This window comes from Balaenoptera borealis (assembly GCF_965194805.1).
Source record: "Balaenoptera borealis genome assembly, chromosome: 17".
In the NCBI taxonomy this organism is placed as follows: Eukaryota; Metazoa; Chordata; class Mammalia; order Artiodactyla; family Balaenopteridae; genus Balaenoptera; species Balaenoptera borealis.
Window position 1 is genome coordinate 20,350,600 of NC_138876.1, and position 19,805 is coordinate 20,370,404.

A 19,805-nucleotide genomic window follows, 5' to 3' on the forward strand; every position below is an offset into this window, starting at 1 on the left:
GACCTCCCCCTGGACACTCTGAATCAGTGGAAATGGAGAGAGGCTGGGCAAAATAAAAATTTTATGAAACTCCTTGAGATGAGTCTGATGCGGTCAATTTTGAGAACCTCAGACCGAAATGACCAAGTTCTTAAAACTCTGGAATCCAGAGACTCAACTTGACCCACAGGAACCAGAGTTGATTTCTGAGAGGTTTTTGAGCCTCATAGTGTAGACTGTAGACTAGCAGTTTTATTTGTAGTAGAACAGGAAGGGGATGAATACAGTGTCCGTGGGTTTTTTTTTTTTTCCCTAGGTCTGAGGAAAGGAGAGGGGCAGCTTGAACACAAGTGCATTCTTTCTCTGTCTCTCAGTGTATGTGTGTGTGTGTGTGTGTGTGTGTGTCCAGTTTCACTCATCTCACGAACCCACAAACCCCCTAGAGAGAGGCAGCAACCCAAGCCGATCAGGACAGCAAAGCCAGCTCCATAAAGACTCCACTTATTGTGTCAGAAGCCCATTACATTCTAACTGAAACAATAAAACGCAGGGCCGAGAGGGTGGGAGATGGAGGCCAAAGCCTTCCTACCCAACCTGGGTATAAATGATTGCCTGAAAATCTTCCCATGGGACCTTGGGACCTCCTGTGTCTTCTTAGCACTTGTGGAATCAACAGGCCCCTGACATGTCATAACCAGATTGAGGGTCACAGCCTGGCCTGAAGGCTGCGGCCTGTCTAAGGTCCTTTATCTCCCTGAGCCTGACTTTCTTCACCTGTAGAGTGAGGTTGCGGGATCTACGTCCTTGGGTTGCTGCAAAATGGACAGGCTCTGAGCATGAGGCTCAGCACAGAGTACTTGGTTAGTAATAGTGCTTATTGTTATGGTCGTTGTGGTCTATAGACTGAGTTAGTTGGTGTTATCCAGAGAAACAGAACCAATAGGAGATACTGGTCTCCAATAGGAGATGTATCTATAGATCTATCTATAGATCTATCTATCTAGAGAGAGATGATAGATAGATAGATAGATAGATAGATAGATAGATAGATAGATAGACAGAGAGATGATAGATAGATAGATAGATAGATAGATAGATAGATAGATAGATAGATAATTATAAGGAACAACTCACACAGTTTTGGAGGCTGAGAAGGCCGAAGATCTGTAGTGAGCAAGCTGGAGACCCAGGAGAGCTAATAAATTCCAGTTCAAGTCCAAATCCGAGTCCAAAGGCAGGAGAAGACTGATGTCCCAACTCAAAGACAGGCATAGAGAGTGAATTCTCCCTTACTCAGCCTTTATTCAACTCAGGCCTTCAACTGACTGGATGGGGCCCACCCACATTAGGGGGGACAGTCTGCTTTACTCAGTCTACTGATTCAAATGTTCATCTCATCCAGAAACGCCCTCCCCCACACACCCAGAATAATGTTTAATCAACTATCTGGCCGCCCCATGGCCCAGTCACTTTGACACATAAAACCAGCCATCACATAGTCATCGTGGTTCCCAGTTTACTAAGGGTTATGAGACGTTACAGACTAGTTTGTATACGTCATCTGTTTGATTGCCCTTAACCCAAGTCCTCTGCCACCCTGATACCCATCTTGCCTGACATTCTGACTTCCATCTTCATGCAGTCAGGGGTAGCGTTGATTTCTTAATCACATTCTCAGGAGGCAAACAACCACCCAACCACCCACGCCCACCCCCTGCCCCCACCAAACTATCAAGAGGGCCGAAAAAAAAAAAAGAAAAAAAAAAAAAAAGAGGGCCGGTAGTGGCAGAAATGAAACCAGTGCAACTGAGAACACTGTGACTTCTCCCACCGAAGGGCTGGTTAGCAGAGTTGAGTTTTATCGCCACATAAATCCTCCTTTGTCCTTCTTTTGTCTCCTAACTTCTTCCATACATACTGATTAATTAATTGAGCATACCTGTTTAAATCATCCCATCGTGATTCGTATAATGGTATGCCTGTGAGGGTTCTAAAAGTTAGAAATGATTTAGTATTAGAGGTTTTGATTACATTGAATATAAAATCAAATAAAATGAGCAAATGATGAAGAGGGGAGAGAGGTTTGAAATTAGCCTTATTTCCTGGATACACAAGAGGCACACTTAAGTTGGTTTTCATCTTGGCCTATTTTGGGAGTGATATATTTGGCTCACAACCAGGAATAGAAGATAAGCAAGGACCTCTACCCTCTAAACCAGCCTCAGCACCATTGACGTTTGAGCTGGTTAATTCTTTGAAGTGCGGGGCTGTCCTCTGCATTCCAGGATGTTTAGCAGGGTCCCTGGCCTCTACCCACTAGATGCCGGTAGTAGTACCCCCGAGCTGCGACAACCAGAAATGTCTCCTGACATTGCCAGATGGGGGCAAAACTGCACCCAGTTGAGAACCACTGCTCTAAACATAGAACAGCTTTTAGACTGTTAGATAGAAAGGTACTAGCTTTCTCTAGGTCAAACTTCTTACTTAGGGCACTTTGTATATAGGTTCACACTTGATGAGCATTCTTTTATGCAAACACAGCTACTTGCTTTGTCTCCCACATTCCTGTTGGAGTTTAGGAACTTGCTTTCCTAACACATGTTTCCTAGTGAGTCAGGAAAGCACTGTGGTGAGAACAGATCTGTGTTCCAGTCTCAGCTCTGGGCATTCCAGCAGGATGGCTGTGACAATTTAATGAACTTGGCCTCATTTTTTCCAGGTGTGTTATGAGGATAATGCAATTCAGGCCTCAAAGATGGCAGTCAGGACTCAGTGAGTGACTGCCTGTAGAACCTTAGTTGGCCATCGTAGCTGCTCAATAAATGTTAGTTCTGCTTCTTATTAACTGTTATGTGGAGGTGACTGTGGGTCTCACTCCTTTGGAATGTGCATCTCACCCCTGCTATGAATTGTCAGAGTGCATTCAGGCCTATCCTGAAGTCCTCAACCACAAGTCACGTGAAAGACACTTTCAGACAGAAGATACGGCCCTTCTGTTGGAATGGAAGACACTAAACAACCCTCTTAAGAGATGAGGTCTTCTTTCTTCTTTTAACCCCGGAGGGGCGGGGCTGCCTGCACACACTATATTTTCTTCTTTCCCAAACACACCCTTGCAACTAGAGTGAGGGAAGGTGGCACTGGACACTCTCAGTCCCAGGTCTGTTCTTGAATCCTCTACCAAGCTGGCCTTTGCCTCCCAGGCCAGCTTCTTCCTGCCTTTAAAGTGTCTGGCGTGAACTCTTTTTATCATGGATCTGTCTGTTGGCGTCTGCACTAACCTGGGTGAGAGTGGAAGCCAGCGTGCCTTGACTGTGGCCTTGGCAGGCAAGAGGAGTGTTATCCATTGCTGGAGGGGGCAAAGGCTTGGCCTCGGGGCTATGTTGTTTCTGCTTCCTGGCCCCCAGCTGTGGCATTAGTACATTGACCTCTTTGTATCTCTAGTTTCTCTAGGGAATTTTGGGACGTTTGGGCAGTAATAAAAATAAGAAGCCATCACTTAGCAGATATTGACTATCTGCCAAACACCATGCAAAGTATTTTTTCTATGAGCCTATTTCATCATTACAGCAACCAAGTGAGGTGGGGATTATTATCGCCATTTTAAAGGTGAAGATGTTGAGGTTTGAAGAAATTCATGTTTTCAACAACATGTAGCTGGTAAGTGGTGAGCCTGGATTATCAACCAGATCCACCTGATTCCAGAACCCACAATCTTTAATCACTAATGTTGCCCTACTCATCCTGGACCCTGATGCTGTTAGACTAAAGAGGTGATTGGTTCCCAGAATGCCTAAACTAGTAATGTTGAAAAAAGATTTGAGAAAGAGCTTTTTTTTTTTTTTTTTACTGTTTGTTAGCTGCAAATCCATACATGGCCATTTCCAGGATGCACATGTTCCTTGAGTAGTCCTTAGATGTAGAGAAAGAAACAGGAGCAGTCCTCTCTCTATATGCAGACCTGACTACAGGATTAAATCTCAACTAAAACTAGGTATTGAATTAAGCCCTGAAAAAGAGAAAAATCTCTCCTTCTCCAGCATCACTGCTTTCTTCATTATTTCACAACTATTTACTAAGCACTTTCTGTATACATGGCACTGCACTTTGCATTAGGAAGACATACAACAATAAAACATGGTACCACCCTCAAAAAATTTAGGAGGAGAGATGGATACATTAAAGTGTTCATGGTGGGTTTTGTGGTAAACATTTACGATGCCTTGCTGGCATCCAAGGGTAAGCTGTCAGCTGTTTCGAGAAAGAGAGAAGGCTTCATAAAGAATGTGATGCTTGAAGTAATCTTGAAAAACAGAGGAGTAGGTGTTCACTAGTGTTCCAGGATGTACAAAGAAGGCATCCTAGGCAGGAGGAAAGGTTGAGCAAAGCCTGCAAATAACCTAGTACATATGAGGAGCTAGAGGGAGTCTGGGATGGTGAAGCCCAGAGGATGGAACCCAAAAATTGTGCCATCTCAAAGATCACACTTTTCCCCCTTTAAAGGGCCAGAGCCATCTACCATTTACAACAAACCCATGGCCAACATAATACCTAACAGTGAACACCTGAAAGACTTCCTGCTAAATTCAGCAACAAGACAAGAATGCCCACTCTTGCCACTTCTATTTAACATAATGTTGGAAATCATAGGCACAGCAGTCAGACAAGAAAGAAAGAAAGAAGGAAGGAAGGAAGGAAGGAAGGGAAGAAGGGAGGAAGGAAAGAAGGAAAGAAAGAAAAGGTATCCAGATTGTAAGGGAAGAGATTAAACTCTCACTATTTGCAGATGACTTGATACTCTAAACAGAGAACCCTAAAGTCTCCACACAAAAACTATTAGAACTAATAAATGATTTCAGCAAGGTATTGGGATACTAGATTAATATACAAAAATGCTGCGTTTCTATACACTAATAATGAAATACTAGAGAAAGTAAAAACTAATCCCATTTAAAATCACATCAAAAAGAATAAAATACCTAGGAATAAACTTAACCAAGGAGGCAAAAGACCTATATGGTAAAAACTATAAAATATTGATGAAGGAAATTGTAGATGATACAAAGAAGTGGAAGATATCCATGCTCTTGGATTAGAAGAATTAATATTGTTAAAATGGCCATACTACCCAAAGCAATCTACAAATTTAATGCAAATTCTCTCAAAGCACCCCATTTTTCACAGAACTAGAACAAATAATCCTAATATTTATATGGAGCCACAAAAGACCTAGATTTGCTAAAGCAATCCTGACAAAAAAGAACAAAGCTGGAGGTATAACCCTTTTAGGCTTCAGTATACAGGCTTACTGTACACTACAAAGCTACAGTAATCAAAGCAGCATGGCACTGACACAAAAACATAGATCATCAGAACAGAATAGAGAGCCCAGAAATAAACCCATGCACATACAGTCAATTAATCTTCAACAGAGGAGGCAAGAATATACAATGGAGAAAAGAGAGTCTCTTTAACAAGTGGTGCTGGGAAAGCTGGACAGCTACGTGTAAAAAAAATGAAATTAGAACATTCCCTCACACCATATACAAAAATAAACTCAAACTGAGTTAAAGACCTAAATGTAAGACATGACACCATAAAACTCCTAGAAGAGAACATAGGTGAGAGATTCTTTGACATAAATCGTAGCAATATTTTCTTAGATCAGTCTCCCAAGGCAAAAGAAATAAAAGCAGAAGTAAACAAATGGGAGCTTGTCAAACTTAAAAGCTTTTGCACAGCAAAGGAAACCATCAACAAAACCAAAAGACAATCTATGGAATGGCAGAAAATATTTGCAAATGATGCAACCAACAGGGGTTAATATCCAAAAAATACAAACAGCTCATACAACTCAATATCAAAAAAAGAAAACCCAATCACAAAATGGACAGAAGGGCTAAATAAACATTTCTCTAAGGAATTCATACAGATGGCCAACAGGCACATGAAAAGATGCTCAACATTGCTAATTATTAGAGAAATGCAAAACTACAATGAAGTATCACCTCACATTTGTCAGAATGGCTATCATCAAAAAGTCTATAAATACTAAATGCTGGAGAGGGTGTGGAGAAAAGGGAACCCTCTTACACTGTTGGTGGAAATGTAAATTGGTGCAGCCACTATGGAAAAGAACATGGAGGTTCCTTTAAAAAAAATTAAAAGAGGGCTACCATATGATCCAGCAATCCCACTCCTGGGCATATATCCAGAAAAAAAGAAAACTCTAATTCAAAAAGATACATGCACCCCAATGTTCATAGCAGCACTATTTATAATAGCCAAGACTTGGAAAGCAACCCAAGTGCCCATCAACAGACAGTTGGTTTAAGAAGATATGGTATATATGTACAATGTAATACTACTCAGCCAAAAGAAGAATGAAATATTGCTATTTGCAGCAACATGGATGGACCCAGAGAATATAATGTTTAGTGAAATAAGACAAAGACAAATACTATATGATATCACTTATATGTGAAATCTAAGAAATAATACAAGTGAACGTATATACAAAACAAACAGATTCACAGACGTAGGAAACAAATTTATGGTTACCGGAGGGGAGAGAAGTGGGGGGAAGGGACAAGTCAGGAATATGGAATTAACAGATACAAACTACTATACATAAAATAAGTAAGCAATGAGGATTTACTATATAGAACCAGGGTATTATACTCAATATTTTGTAGTAACCTATAATGGAATATAATCTGCAAAAAAAAAACTGAATCACTATGCTGTACACCTGAAATTAACACAGTATTGTAAATCAACTATACCTCAATTCTAAAAACAAAACAAAACTATAAAGAGCCAGAGCCATCTAATACAAACTGCCATTTTACATTTTGACCTCATGTAGCTTTTACATACCTGAAGGCTTGATTCCTGTTACACATAACAAAAATCTCTAGCCAGGCGATAAAGGCAGAGCCATCACTATACATGTGACAGAAAGACAATGGTCCAAGCCTTATACTAGGCACATCCCTGCACATACAACCTGAGTAAACAGGGGCCTCTTGCTCCCACATAAAGCCCAACTCAACCTGGTGACACATTCAAAGGGAACATAAATAACTGCAAAAGCATCAAAGAGCAATGAATACTGATTCCGTGGAAAGACGGGTCAAGGTAGTATTATGCCATCCGCACTCTTCTCTTTGGCCATCCCTCTTCCAAAGGGCCCACACATGTGTCAGCCATCACCCCAAATCTCCTAGGTCACTCTACAAACCCCCAGTTTGTCTCTCTGTGGCCTCTACTCCTGTGTGTATTCAAGTCTTGTAGGAGTATCTCTGTTCTTTCTAATATCTCCATCTTTCTAATATAAATTAATTTAGCCACCAGTTTTTTTTCCTGCCCACTAGGGCCCTTTGTTTTGCTGATGGGGCTTGTGGATAACCACAGAATCCTAGTTAGAAGATAGGAGAATGGGAAATACTCTGAATACTTGATATATTTGTCCCTGTCACTCCTATATGTCACTAGAATGGGACAGACCTAGGTCTGAGTACAGATTTGACCTTCACTAGCAGTGTGACCTTGGGCAAATAATACTCCTGGGCCTCAATTTCCTCATCCACAAAATGGGGATGTTCTACCTATCCCAAGAACCGTACTGGGGAGCCACAGGTGAAAGACCTTTAAGGTCTAATAGGCTCAGCTCATGTCCATGGCTATAAATCTTATTGTATGCTAAAGTTAGACACATCTGCTTTCCATCAGCCTTAGAGGCTCATGTGGAAGACATGGTTATTTGGAGAAATAGCAGCTGTGATTAACCTAGTTATCAACTCCTGACTCAGGATCCAAAGTAGAGTAATTAATTGGCATTTACTCTTTATTATCATTATTCACTTTTCAATTTTACTTTTTAAATTTAGGTTATTCTTAATAATTCTTTTCACACATTTTCCAGAGCTGATTTTAGCAAAAGTCTGGATAATAGAATACGGTATCAGATTCCTAGAAATCTGTTATTCCAGCTGTACTTCGCTCTTACAGGTTGGCTTGGATAAAAGATTTTTACTTGTGTCAGTTTCTAATCCCCTTTAATAATACTGGACTGTTATTTCTTAATGAAATTATAAATATTTATTTTCTTAGTAGTATTAGTGAATGAAAATAACTGTGGATGCTTTAGTTAGTCAATGCTTATGGGTCAAAGCTGCACCCTTGTGAAACTAACTTTTGTTGTTCTTGTGTAAAACATTATGACAACAATAATAAAAATCCTAAAGCCTTCACCTTTCCCTTACATTTCTTTTCTGTACATATGTGTAAGTTTTGTATTGTAGTATATCATAACTGTTCACCATGTTGCTACATAATCATCGTAATTATTACTTTAGTGGCCATGTAATCATCCATCTTGTTAATGCACCATAATTTACTTAACCTAAGTTTTCAACAGTAGGAAACTGGTTGTCTTCTAATTTTTCCACTATTATAAATAACCTCTGGGTTGCATATTTGTGCATATAGCTTCTTTCATTTTTTTAGAATATTTCTTTAGGATGCACTCCGAGAATGGGAACACTGAGTCAATGAATGTGAATTTTTAATCGTTTTTAAATAAATAGACATTATTTTTCCAGTTTACAATACTATCAGCAATATATTAATATTCTACTTTCATTACAACCTTATCAGTAGTGTATATTATTGTATATTGAATGCACTTAAATAGTACCTTACTTTTGTTTCTGTATTGTCTCAAAAATAGTAAGTTTAATGAAACATTTGCTTATAAATTGTGCATTCTCTCATGTTTTAAAAAGTCAGTTTTAAAACCTAGGTAAGTTTTTTGTTTTGTTTTTTTTAACATCAAGAACTCTTGCTTTCTCTCCATTGCCCAGTAGTTCTGTGTATTAAATAAAGCTCATATTGATAATCTTTCTGAGCAAAATATTCAATTGTGCTCTTTTATTAACTAATTAATGAGGACCTGTGTATAAGGATCTGTAGGGAATACTGAGATAAAATAAAAGGAAATTAGAAAATAAAGTTGGAAAAATTAGACAAATATATCTGTACCAGCACTCCCAAGGTCAGAAGCAGGGTTGCCCTTCAAGTAGTTCAATCTGCTCAGATTTTAATGACTTTCTCTACCTAGTCACTGACCTGCTCAGCCAACCTGACTTTTCAACTAGCAAACTCAGGACCTCCACCCACACTGCTTCCAATATGTTTTTCTAGGTTTTATCCTGGGAAAGCTTCTTAATGAAGAATGAAACCCCCCCCCCCCACTATACCCTCGCCCCAAAATGCTTCCACATCATTCCCAGTCTGATCTTGTTCCAGATCAAGTAAATGCACGAAACCCCATAATGTATGACATGGTTTCCCAAACCACAGCCCTGTCATAGGGCTGAATACCAGTTCCAGGGATCCAGTTTTCCCCTTCCTTTCGTGCAACTTCTCCTATCCCTGAGATGGATACCTTCCACGCTCTGCAAAAAAAAAAAAAAAGAAAAGAAAAAAAAAGGAAGGACGTTCCAAGAATACAAGCCACCATAAGTTCATCTTGAAGTTGAGTCACCGTTACCTCCAATAGCGCCTTCTCTTTGACCTAAGGATGTTAAGGTTTGTTTGAATCGGATTATTGCTACATACCAGTACATGGGAATATAGAGAAATAGCTCATCATGTTTTCTTCTTTTTCCTCTTGCAGCCTCAACCGAGGGTTCTCCATAAACGCGGTTAGCCTTCCAAGCTGCTGTCCTGCCAGTCGATATGAACATGGCCTGTTCCTCACAGAAAGACTAACTCATGGCACTGCCAGAAGATATCCTTGGAGCATTGACAGATTAACCAGATTAACTGAAAAACCACCCATTCAGTCAAGATTATGGGCTTTGGGAAATCTTAGTTTACTGTGGATTTTTAAATGTGGTACATAATATACAGTGCCAACTTGCTTCAAGTGGTCATTGGCAGACCATTAGCTGGAAAACTGCTTCCGGTTTTCATCACTGTGCATAACTCAAGCTCCCTTTGGGGAGCTGACTGTGCCCTTCACTAGAAGTCCCGTTTTAGCATGGCAACTACTGGATTATTTTATTATGTGTGCAGACGGCATGATGCGTTAGAAAAAAAATTACGGCAGTTCTGCAATCTCAGTGGAAGTGTTCACAATATTATGCCCTGGTAGGAATGTAAACATGTCTCGATTGTGTTAGTTATGACATCTAAAGGTATTCTGTCCAGCTCTTAAGCACTTTACATGAGAGCCCCCTATACCGAAACGAATCAGCACGTTCAGTACATGTGAGAAAACAAGTCTTTTTTTCTTTCTTATAAATCTTGTCCTATTTCTGGCTCAGACTGTCCAAGACGAGGCTCCACTCCTAGCATATACTCCGTCGTTTGTGGTAGATTGGTAAATATGGCCACAGTACTGTTAGACTTAACCTCTTGACACTTTACTGAACAACTGGATTTCTTACAGCAGCAAAGGGAGGTAAAGGTGGGCCTGGGGAATGGTGATCATTTAGCTCTAGTTTCCTCTTACCTGGGCACAACTTACCACGAGCACATACACACACTCAAACACAGGAGGCTTCTATTTGGCCAATGTATGTAATCTCTCATTCTATAGAAGAGTTCTTTCCAAAGAACCAAAATGGGGGTGTGGCCATATTTTAATCTTAGCCTAGGTGCATTGATGGTAAAGACAGCAGAGTGCAGTTTCCCAGGGTGTGGTCTGCCTTTAACACTTTGGAAACCTCTCTACGTCAAGTTCTGATCACAATTCTTTGAAGAGGAAAAACAGCAAGTGACCGCCTGCATGTCTAGAGGAGCAAGAGGTTCCAACCCCACACTAGGTTTCTTCCTCAGAAGAGAACCTCCTAGTCCTTTTTAATCCTTTCTGGGATTATACCCATGACTAATTTTTTTGTACTATGTTTCACAGCAAAGCACTGTCCTGGGAAACCAGTCAACCCAGTTATTGCTTGTCTTTAGAGAAATGTCCATATTGATTGACCCTACATCATGCTTTAGCATTTTTTTTGTCCTGAAAATGTAAAGTTGACTGAATCAAAAACTCAGCCAAGTATGTTCTGTGTGCCCACAGTCCCAGCCTGAGACCGGCAGACATCGGAGACTTTTCTTTCAAAACATGTAACAACCCTGGGAGCCTGCCAGCACAAGCAAGCTTGGCAGTTCAGAGGGTCACCAGACACACACTCATTGTCAGTTCTCCCCACACCTTGCCTCCCCTGGGGGTATCAGGAAATGCACAGCCCATTAGAAAACTACCCCACCTGAGATTTGGAAACTTGACAGGGAAGGAAAGAGATCCAAATGTGATTCGGGTGAGTCACCCAGCAGGATGACTCACCACAAGCCTGCGGGCTGTAGTGCCAAAGAAGGGGGCTTGCAAGAGGGAACTCAGAGACGCTCCAGTCGCCACCAAATCTGGCCCTCTGCTGGGTCGGCATAGGCACCATCAGGCCCCAAGCAGACCGTAATTCTTTACAAATCCAGAATTAGGAAGTCAAATCCTGGCTGCCAACACCCCTGGGCACCTCAGTCTCCAATGCCCATCTCCTGAGGTTCAATTCCAATTCCAGAGCTCCCTCCAATCTTTCGTTCTTCCCTTCTTTATTCAGCAAGTGTTTATTGAGCATCTGCTATGTGCCAAGCATTAAGCTGGGGCAACAACAGTGTACAAGGTAGACTCTCCTTGCCCTTATGATATCTCCTCCTCCCAAACACTACCCCACCCCACCTTTTCCACAATGCAAACTGAATTCAGACAGCATTCATCCCCTGCCAGAGCAACGTGGGGAAATGGACATGCACAGTTCCCTTGCCCGAGGAAGTGGACAGCGTCAGGCCATGTATTTGCGCCCGTCATGTACAGCCAACCCTCCCAGCACCCAGATTTAACTGGTAGGAGCTCCCCAAAGCAACTTTCAGTTGCTTGATAGCCACCCTGGTCACCTATATTCCCATCTTTTATGCAGAAACAGCAATTCATCATCATGCTGGATTCTCTGAAGCCCCAATTCTGTAACTAGTCCCAGGGACACAAAATCGGGCCTGATGAATTCGAAAGAACTACTACCAGGTGCTGAGATATTATCTGGGAATGAGTTGGTTTAGCCAGGGACATTCTGAGAACAACTGTTAACACCCTTGGAAAACTGGACATGCTTTGTGGTGCAGATAGATGCTCATTAAATGGTGGTGGTTCATCCTTACTGACTTTGGCTTTTGCAAAATATGTTACAAACCATTAAATAAGTAGAGTTTCCTAGCTTTTTTTTTTTGAGTCAAAAGTGTGCTGGGCAATTATTTAAAGATGATGGGTAAAGATGGAGATAGGAAAGGGCAAAGATGGAGACAATGAAAGAGCCCCACTGAAGATGGCTTCTCTAAAAATGCCTTAATTCCTGGCACGTACCACATATTTGCATATGAACTACTGTTTTCCAAACTGTCGACCTCTGTTTGAAATCATCTGGAGGCATAGTTTTGGAAACGTGGTGGCATAAAATCTGAGCAGTCATGAGCTAAACCAACAAAATGGAGAAACAGTTTCCTTCACAGCCTTGGGATTCTTTGTTCTGTGTTGACCCACAGTGACCCATGGTTATTTCCTGCTGTGCTGAACCTTCTTGCCAAGATGTGTGTAGGACATTTTACTCCCAGAACCTCAGAGATGGCTGTGGTGAGTTTTGTTTAGTAGGAAGCAGGAGATGGGGAGGTAAGGGATAAATGCTTTGATGTCTAAGGGCTGTAAACAGTTGATGCATTTATTTTTCCTTTTACTTGAACCTGTGCTGAATATTTTATTAAAAGGCTGGGCCCCTCACTTGCACAGGAAAGGCAGTCTTGGGAAGGAACAGAAACGAATAATTATTAGACTCTCTGGGTTGCCAAGGGGATAAGTTTGTTCCAGCTCCAGAAGTGAATTTAAATACTCAGAGCATCGGTGGTTCTGCTAGGGTAAAAATCAAATCACTTGAGTAGTTTTAAGACATACCTAGGGGGACAGAGACCCTATCAGCTTTCTTGTGGGTAATGGCATCTTCAATTCCCTGCTCAGGCTCTGTGAGGTGTGTAACCGCAGCGTCGATTCCACCTCCCGATTACTGGGAAGTAACCCGGGTCCCCTCCAGGGTCACTTCTCAGTTGCCCAAAGGCTAATAGTCCTTCATTCTGAGGGAATTCTGCCTCATTTTTAAACTTCAAGGGGAAAAGGAATTATCAACCTGACGTGAGAATATAAACGGAGCATTAAAACCTCTAATGGATGTACCCCCTTGTTACTTGCAAATGCTTTCTCTGTCTGCAAATGTCACATAATTGATTTTGGATAGGAACAGTAAACGTCTCCCGGAAGAAAAGTTTTCAAGACCCCCTTAGCACTTTCGTTTCCTCAAAACTTCCTCTTCCAGTGCATCAGCAGCTTCATTCTTTGTGATATTTTCCTCTACGTTCTTTAGAGTAATTTTGTTACTTGACAACTAGACCTAAAGCTGCTGTCGTCTCTTTTTAAAAACCTCACCTTTGAAAATGACATCAGTTCCTTTCTGCCTTAAAGGCTGTTTTTATTCAGCTCTCCCACAACCCCTTCCGCTTTACTTACTTTCTTGCGTTGTTTTGTATTCTTTTTTCTTTTAATCTCTCTCTTCTTTTCACATAGTTCCTTGGGTGGGTTTCAAGTATTCTATAAAGAACTCAAACAGCGAAACATAGTGTGATCACCTTTTTTCCCCAGGACTGACTGAGAATTCCTTCTTAAGTTTGATCTTGGGGAAAGCTTGGTGCCCAGACAACGCTAGGACAGGGATTGTCATCTCCAGGGGGTGGCCGGTCAGTGCCGCTAATCAAAACAAGGGGCATGAGATCGTGAGGGAGGACAGCCCAGGAGATGCAGCTGCTCAGGGCACAGCTGGGGACTCGGTTTCAAAGACAAGTGGGTCCTGCCCCTTGGTCTCCTTGGATGTACATCTAATCCTGTAGCCAGAGAGCGATCTTACGAATTCTGCTTTATCAGTGTGGATTATTCCTGGCTCCACAGCACAGCTTCAAGGTCAGGGAGCTGCGTTTCCATTATTTTGCTCTGGTGACGTAACTCTAGTAAGGAGACAGGGAGCCTTCTTTTGAAGGCGAACCACCTGTGGGAAGCTTGAGGAAAACTTAGCCAAGTGCACAAGGAGGTTACACCAGCCCTCAATAAAAAGAACAAAATAGAGCCTTCCCTGGAGATTCTCATTTGGGAGGATGGCTAGGAGGATGATATTCTGGTTTTCTTCTGCCTATCATCTTGGCCCTGCAGGGAAAATTCTGGGCAAGTGGGGCAAGCACTACGATCTAACATTTTTAAAGTGAAAATTGGCCCGTGACAAATATAGAGGAGAAGTGCCGTTGAGTATGGGGCTAGTTTTAGACCTCCTGTTCAGCAGCACTGACTGAGAAATTACTTCCACAGCACAGCAGAGAAGGGGTATAGAAGGCCTTGTAAATCTGAAGCTTCCGTTCCACGTAGGGCTGTCTTAAAACCTTGCAGAGCTCCAAGCATTCTTACTTCAGAGCCTCCTTCCGCAATTATATCAAGCACTCAAAGGCACCAACAACATACACCTCATAAAATTTCGAGGTAACCATGACTTGCATTGACTTGTAGGTGACTGGTTGACATTGTTACAGATACTTACACATTAATTCTGATTATACAATATCCTTTTCATATTTGGGAGCCAATGGTTCAGGGGTTTCATTGTTTCATTGCTTGTTTTGTTGTTGTTGTTTTCCAAACCTCAAACATTTACAGAAGCCTTAGAAAGGCTCTTAAACCCAGGCCTTTTTGCCTGAAGTGCAGTGATAGAAACAGCCCTCTGACATAAACAAGGAGACTGTTAAATTAAGCCAACGTAGGAGATACTAACACCTGAAATCTTTAAGGCACCAAAGACCCTGCTGGTTGCCTTCTGCATTGTTTATAGCCTTCTAAATTTCAATCATTTGGATCAAAGGAAATAAACAGGCTGCTTTCACGTGGCCCTGGCACATCAGCACACACACAGCTACTACACGTGGAATTCTAAGCTGGGTTGACGTGCCAAAGCACACAGACCTGTTTCGTGTGGTCGTATCTATTCACCACCACCGACCCCCATTTTCTCTGAAAATGTACTCAAATGCTTTACTCCAAGAAAATTCTAAAATGAGACTCTTATTATTTAGATCATTACTTCTCTCAGGGTGGGGGAACTGATTTTGTGACATAACCTTGAAGAAAAATCACTGGCCATTAAATGCCTTGATGTTTCATTCCACAAGCTGACATTGGTCTTCTCCCATCTCCCCAGAGGTCAGCCTGGACTCCCTCTTAAATAGCACAAACGTCATAAAGACACGTTTTGAAGCTCTGAATAGACTCCCTATTCAAGCATAATTCCAAAAATGTGATTTGAATTGAGTACCACCTTGGTCCTTGATTATATGATTCCCTAGATCAATTCTAATTCTTTATATGTATTTTCAGTATTTTTTTTTTAGCACAATCAGCCGCATTTATGTGTTTGCATTGGGAGCTACCCGCTAACTCTGTTGCAGCTTTGGACAATGCCTATACCTAGTTCCCATTTGATGCATTTGAGAGGAGACCAAAAATGTTTCCCTGCATACCAGCTGCAGAGGTTTTGAAGTACGTAACCAGGTTCACTTTCACATCAAAAGGCCCCTGTTTATAGGTGGAAAATTTAAAGAGAAATGGGGGGGCAGGGGGAGTATTCATATTTGAACACTGGAACCTTTGTCATTTTCATTATAATTCCACTCTCACCTCACATCACCCTTCTCTTTCTAGAAGCAGTAGCCTCTTCAGTGAGTGTTGACCCCCACTTGGGGTAGTCAGGATTCCACTTGCTTAAATTCACTCAAAGGAAATTGGAAGCCTCTCTGGGGCTCTGAATGATTCCTCCACCACTACATTTCCTTCACCAGTAGAAAAATGCTATCCTTACAAGGCCATGTTTGAGGAGACCTCTGTTTAGCTGGTGAAAGTTCACATTACAGAGAGCTGAATAATGCCAGGTTCTTGACTTTGCCCTGTAAGTCTCAGTTGTGATTGGCACGGAAACAACTAGTCTGCTGAAAAGCCAAGCCAGCACAAATGTTTTGAAATGGATTCCACTAAAACTCCTGTGTCACTACATCCAACTTGCTGTAGGTCCAGTTAATCCAACTATTTAATATCATTAGGCACCAAATTAAATAGTTGTACACAAAATTTTAGAAAAGCTCGATATCGTAACACAATTACATATTAGCAGTCAAAAGTACTTGAGAAAAGAAAATATTGATCTGTTGTGGTTTCTGTACTTGAGTTATTCTTAGGGCTCTGTGGAGACTGGCACTGCTCTGATAAAGGGGAAGATGTTTTGAATTCAAGAATACTTGAACTCAAGAGAAATTGCCCATCTCTCTGGGCCTCTGCTCATCCGTTTGGGATGCTACCTGTTCCATCTTAGCAGACAGGGTTGTTTGGAGGCCAAAACGAGCTAAGCAGAGAAGCTGTCCTGTACCACCAATATCTGCGTATTCATCATGGTGAGCAAGGATGTGGGCTTTTATCAGTGAGTCTTTCCCCTTATCTTATGCCTTTCCCTATAGCTATTATTACTGAGAGTCCATGCTGGTATTTTAAAAAGTAAAATGATAAAGTATCAATCAACCTTTTTTGGGGGGTACAAAATTACTTTATTTGAAGGAATGATGCTAAGGAAGGAACTTAAGTAGATGTTTTTGTACAACTTATAGAAAAGGTGAAGGTAACCCAAACACTTCATATGTACACACAATACCTGGGGGCTGGTCTGAAGAGCCCATGATTAGGGTGTCCATTTATCTCCACCTTCCAAAGGTTTAGAGCACTGTGACCAAGCTGAGAGAGAGAGGTTTGGGCTGGGCTTAGTGCAGGTGAAGATTGCCAATCCCCGGGTTGAAGAAGACCAATGAAGTTGACAAATTGAGGGTCACAGAAAGCAGAGAGCCACATTGAACTTCCTTTATGAGCTTCTGTACATTGGTCTTTGTGCTAGAAAGAGGAAGAAAAATCACACAGTGTGAATTGAATATAAAACCAGTGCTCTTGATTGCATACGAGGGGAAAAAATCTGACCAAGAAAGAAAAGGGTTCACTGTTTTACAAACACTAACAAACATGGCTATAAAAGCACATTTCATGACACAAAAGCCTATGTAGAGGGTAGACATTTTTATAGCTTCCTTAAGTGAGTAGTTAAACCAGCAGTCTGAATTCTCTTAGTCCCCTAACAGTGGTTAATTAAATAAGTATTTTCCTTATTCATTGCCCACAACTGTGGTTTTTTTCTCTATGCACCCTAGAAAAATTCCCAAGACTTAAGGAGGACACAAGCTGGTTATGTAGTAAAATAAGAGTGCCTTTTCTGTTGGATGTTCATTTTAGTTCCCTGTTTTCCCAGGGCATACAATGTTTAGAAACTTTTTTCTCTAAACATAAGAATTATTGCACACCACAATTTTGAACTACCAATTTCCATATCTTAAGCAGCTATCAACTTGCCAATTCCCTTTGTGTCTCCTTTACATTTTCTTTTAATGTTTCCTTGCGTTTTGGGTTGTGCTCAAAAAGACTTTTGGGGGAGGGGCATGATTCTTTTTAAATTGATAGAAATGAAACTGTACAGATTTTTGCCCCCTTGTATCTGTGAGCATGATCTCTATCAGTCTTGAAAATCTGCTTTATCATTTTGTATATTTGACTATTTTGTATTCAGCATTACTTGATTCCTTACATGCATGGCAATGTATTAAAATGTGGGATTTCTATTACCGTGTAAAAGTGTTTTGATTCTGATTTTCAACATATATCCTTGGGGAAAAATTACATTAAACTTTTCTATTTTCTTCAGCTCATCAGCTTGTCAGAAGAAAAAAGAAAGTTAACAGCATTTCACTTTCCCTGTGTTAGCTAATGATGCAATTCATGGTGGAAAATTGTCCTCAATTATGCTGTGTTTCCTGGAGAAATAATATATGTGGAATGAATTGGTGGCCTCTCTCCAGCTCCCAGCACACAGAATTCCCCCAACACCGAGTCCCACCAGCGTGATGGCTATTACCGTTGAATGCTTTAGCGTTGAGCACAGCTAGGCAAAAGACACAGTTCTCTCCCTCCATAGAATTGCTAACACCCTGGAAAGAGATGGGACAACAGATCTTGGCCCACCAATCTGCTCTCACCCCGAGAGAGCCTTAAGTGCTTATCACAGCATGATTGATGGAATTTCCCATCACCTCCATCTCCATCTCTCAGGTGATGACCAAGTGTCAGCTGTCTGTATTTTATCAGTTGGGATGCTTTCAAGTAACACCTGCCCAAGGGATTCAGGATTAGAGAGCCGCTCTCTAGTTCAGCAAACATCTGGGTATACTCCACTCTACACCACGTATTTGAAACACACCAACATTTTTTTCTCAAATTAAAAAAAAAAAAATCCACTGAGTAATATGCACCAAATATAAACAGTAGACCATTTTTTCTGCTCTAAACTACCATTTTCACCCTTCCCTGTCTCAAGGAGACATCGTAATGAGTACTTAACAACCACTGTGACTTTGCTGAATATGATGAATTGCCTCAACTGGTAATAGAGAAATGCTTCCTTCCCAGAGAGGAAAAGGCACGTGTAAATTGCATGAAAAAGAAGGGAAACACCCACCGCCCTTCTTTATTACATGTTTACAGTGAATCTAGTTTTGGGGGATTTGGGGGGTTTTTTTCCCCCCAGAAAATGTTTCCAAAAGCAAAACCTGTGAGAACCTTTTAGTTTAGTTTACTGACTCACTGTATAAACCTTCTAAATCTGTCTACACACCCTGTAACTCTAAATGTACAATTTTCTCCCACTTTCTATTCATACAAGTTAAGAACATGGAAAACAGGGCAAGTTTCTTTGTCAGTGAACCTCTTTAGAAGATGTAAAACTAGAGCCCTACAAACCCCACATTCTCTTTGTCTTGACTTTTCTTGGATCATTTCTGGCTATTTTTTCTTTTTTTGTCTCTTTCTCATCATTTCCTTCCTTTTCCTCTGTCATTTCTCTGCCTTTAACTTAGCACTCCCTTTCTGTGTGCTTCTCTTTATCTTTCTCTACCTTACCTTCCTCTGCCTCTATCTCATCTCCTCCTCTCTCCCTTTTCTCATTTGTCTCTCTCTTTTAACCCATTTTACCCTTCTCCTTTCTTTTCCCTCTCTGTAGGGTAGGACACTCATCTTATTTGTATTTGTATCATCATCTCTTGGTACATAATAGTTGCTCAACAAATGTTAGGTGAACCAAATTAAACTTGGTGCCTTGTTCTTCCCACCTTATTCCCCTTCTTCCTACTGAGCCTAGCAACTGCCACGAACTCTTTGTTAAGCAAATGAACTCATTGTAATAAAGACTAAAGCCAGATGTGTTTTCAGAGGTGGGTGAAAGCTCTCGGTAGCAGGTTACCTAGGCAGCTTTAGGTAACCCAAGCCAGAAGTAGGTACAGAGAAAGCTTTCTTGCCATCTCAGTGCTTTGGGAACTAATACTTGCCTGGGTAAACGTGGTGGCCATATTTGGATCAAGGATAGTGATGTCATGAGAAGTTTACCATCAAAAGTATGTGTTGATCTAAGATGATTCAGAACTGTATAAAATCCCTCCATGGGACCTAGTAAATGTACTCTGCAGTGCTAGATCTTTTGTTCCAAAGAAAGCTGTCCACCGTTGAGGTTTCTTATGGTGATTATGAAATCATTAGGATTGTTAATACTTTCTCT

The 19,805-nt window shown here is 41.1% G+C and overlaps 1 protein-coding gene across 4 annotated transcripts in view; it reads left to right on the plus strand.

Annotated features, from left to right (window-relative positions):
- Positions 1–19,805, plus strand: part of SAMD12 (sterile alpha motif domain containing 12) — a 488,950-nt gene that overhangs the window by 400,724 nt on the left and 68,421 nt on the right. The window contains exon 6 of one of the 4 annotated variants that reach the window (XM_082364473.1): positions 9,662–17,820. The exons of the other annotated variants lie outside the window; for them this stretch is intronic. Coding sequence (XP_082220599.1) covers positions 9,662–9,684 — 23 coding nt within the window. The 3' untranslated portion in view covers positions 9,685–17,820. Of the gene's footprint in view, positions 1–9,661; positions 17,821–19,805 lie in introns of those variants that run through there. 4 annotated transcript variants of the gene reach the window in all.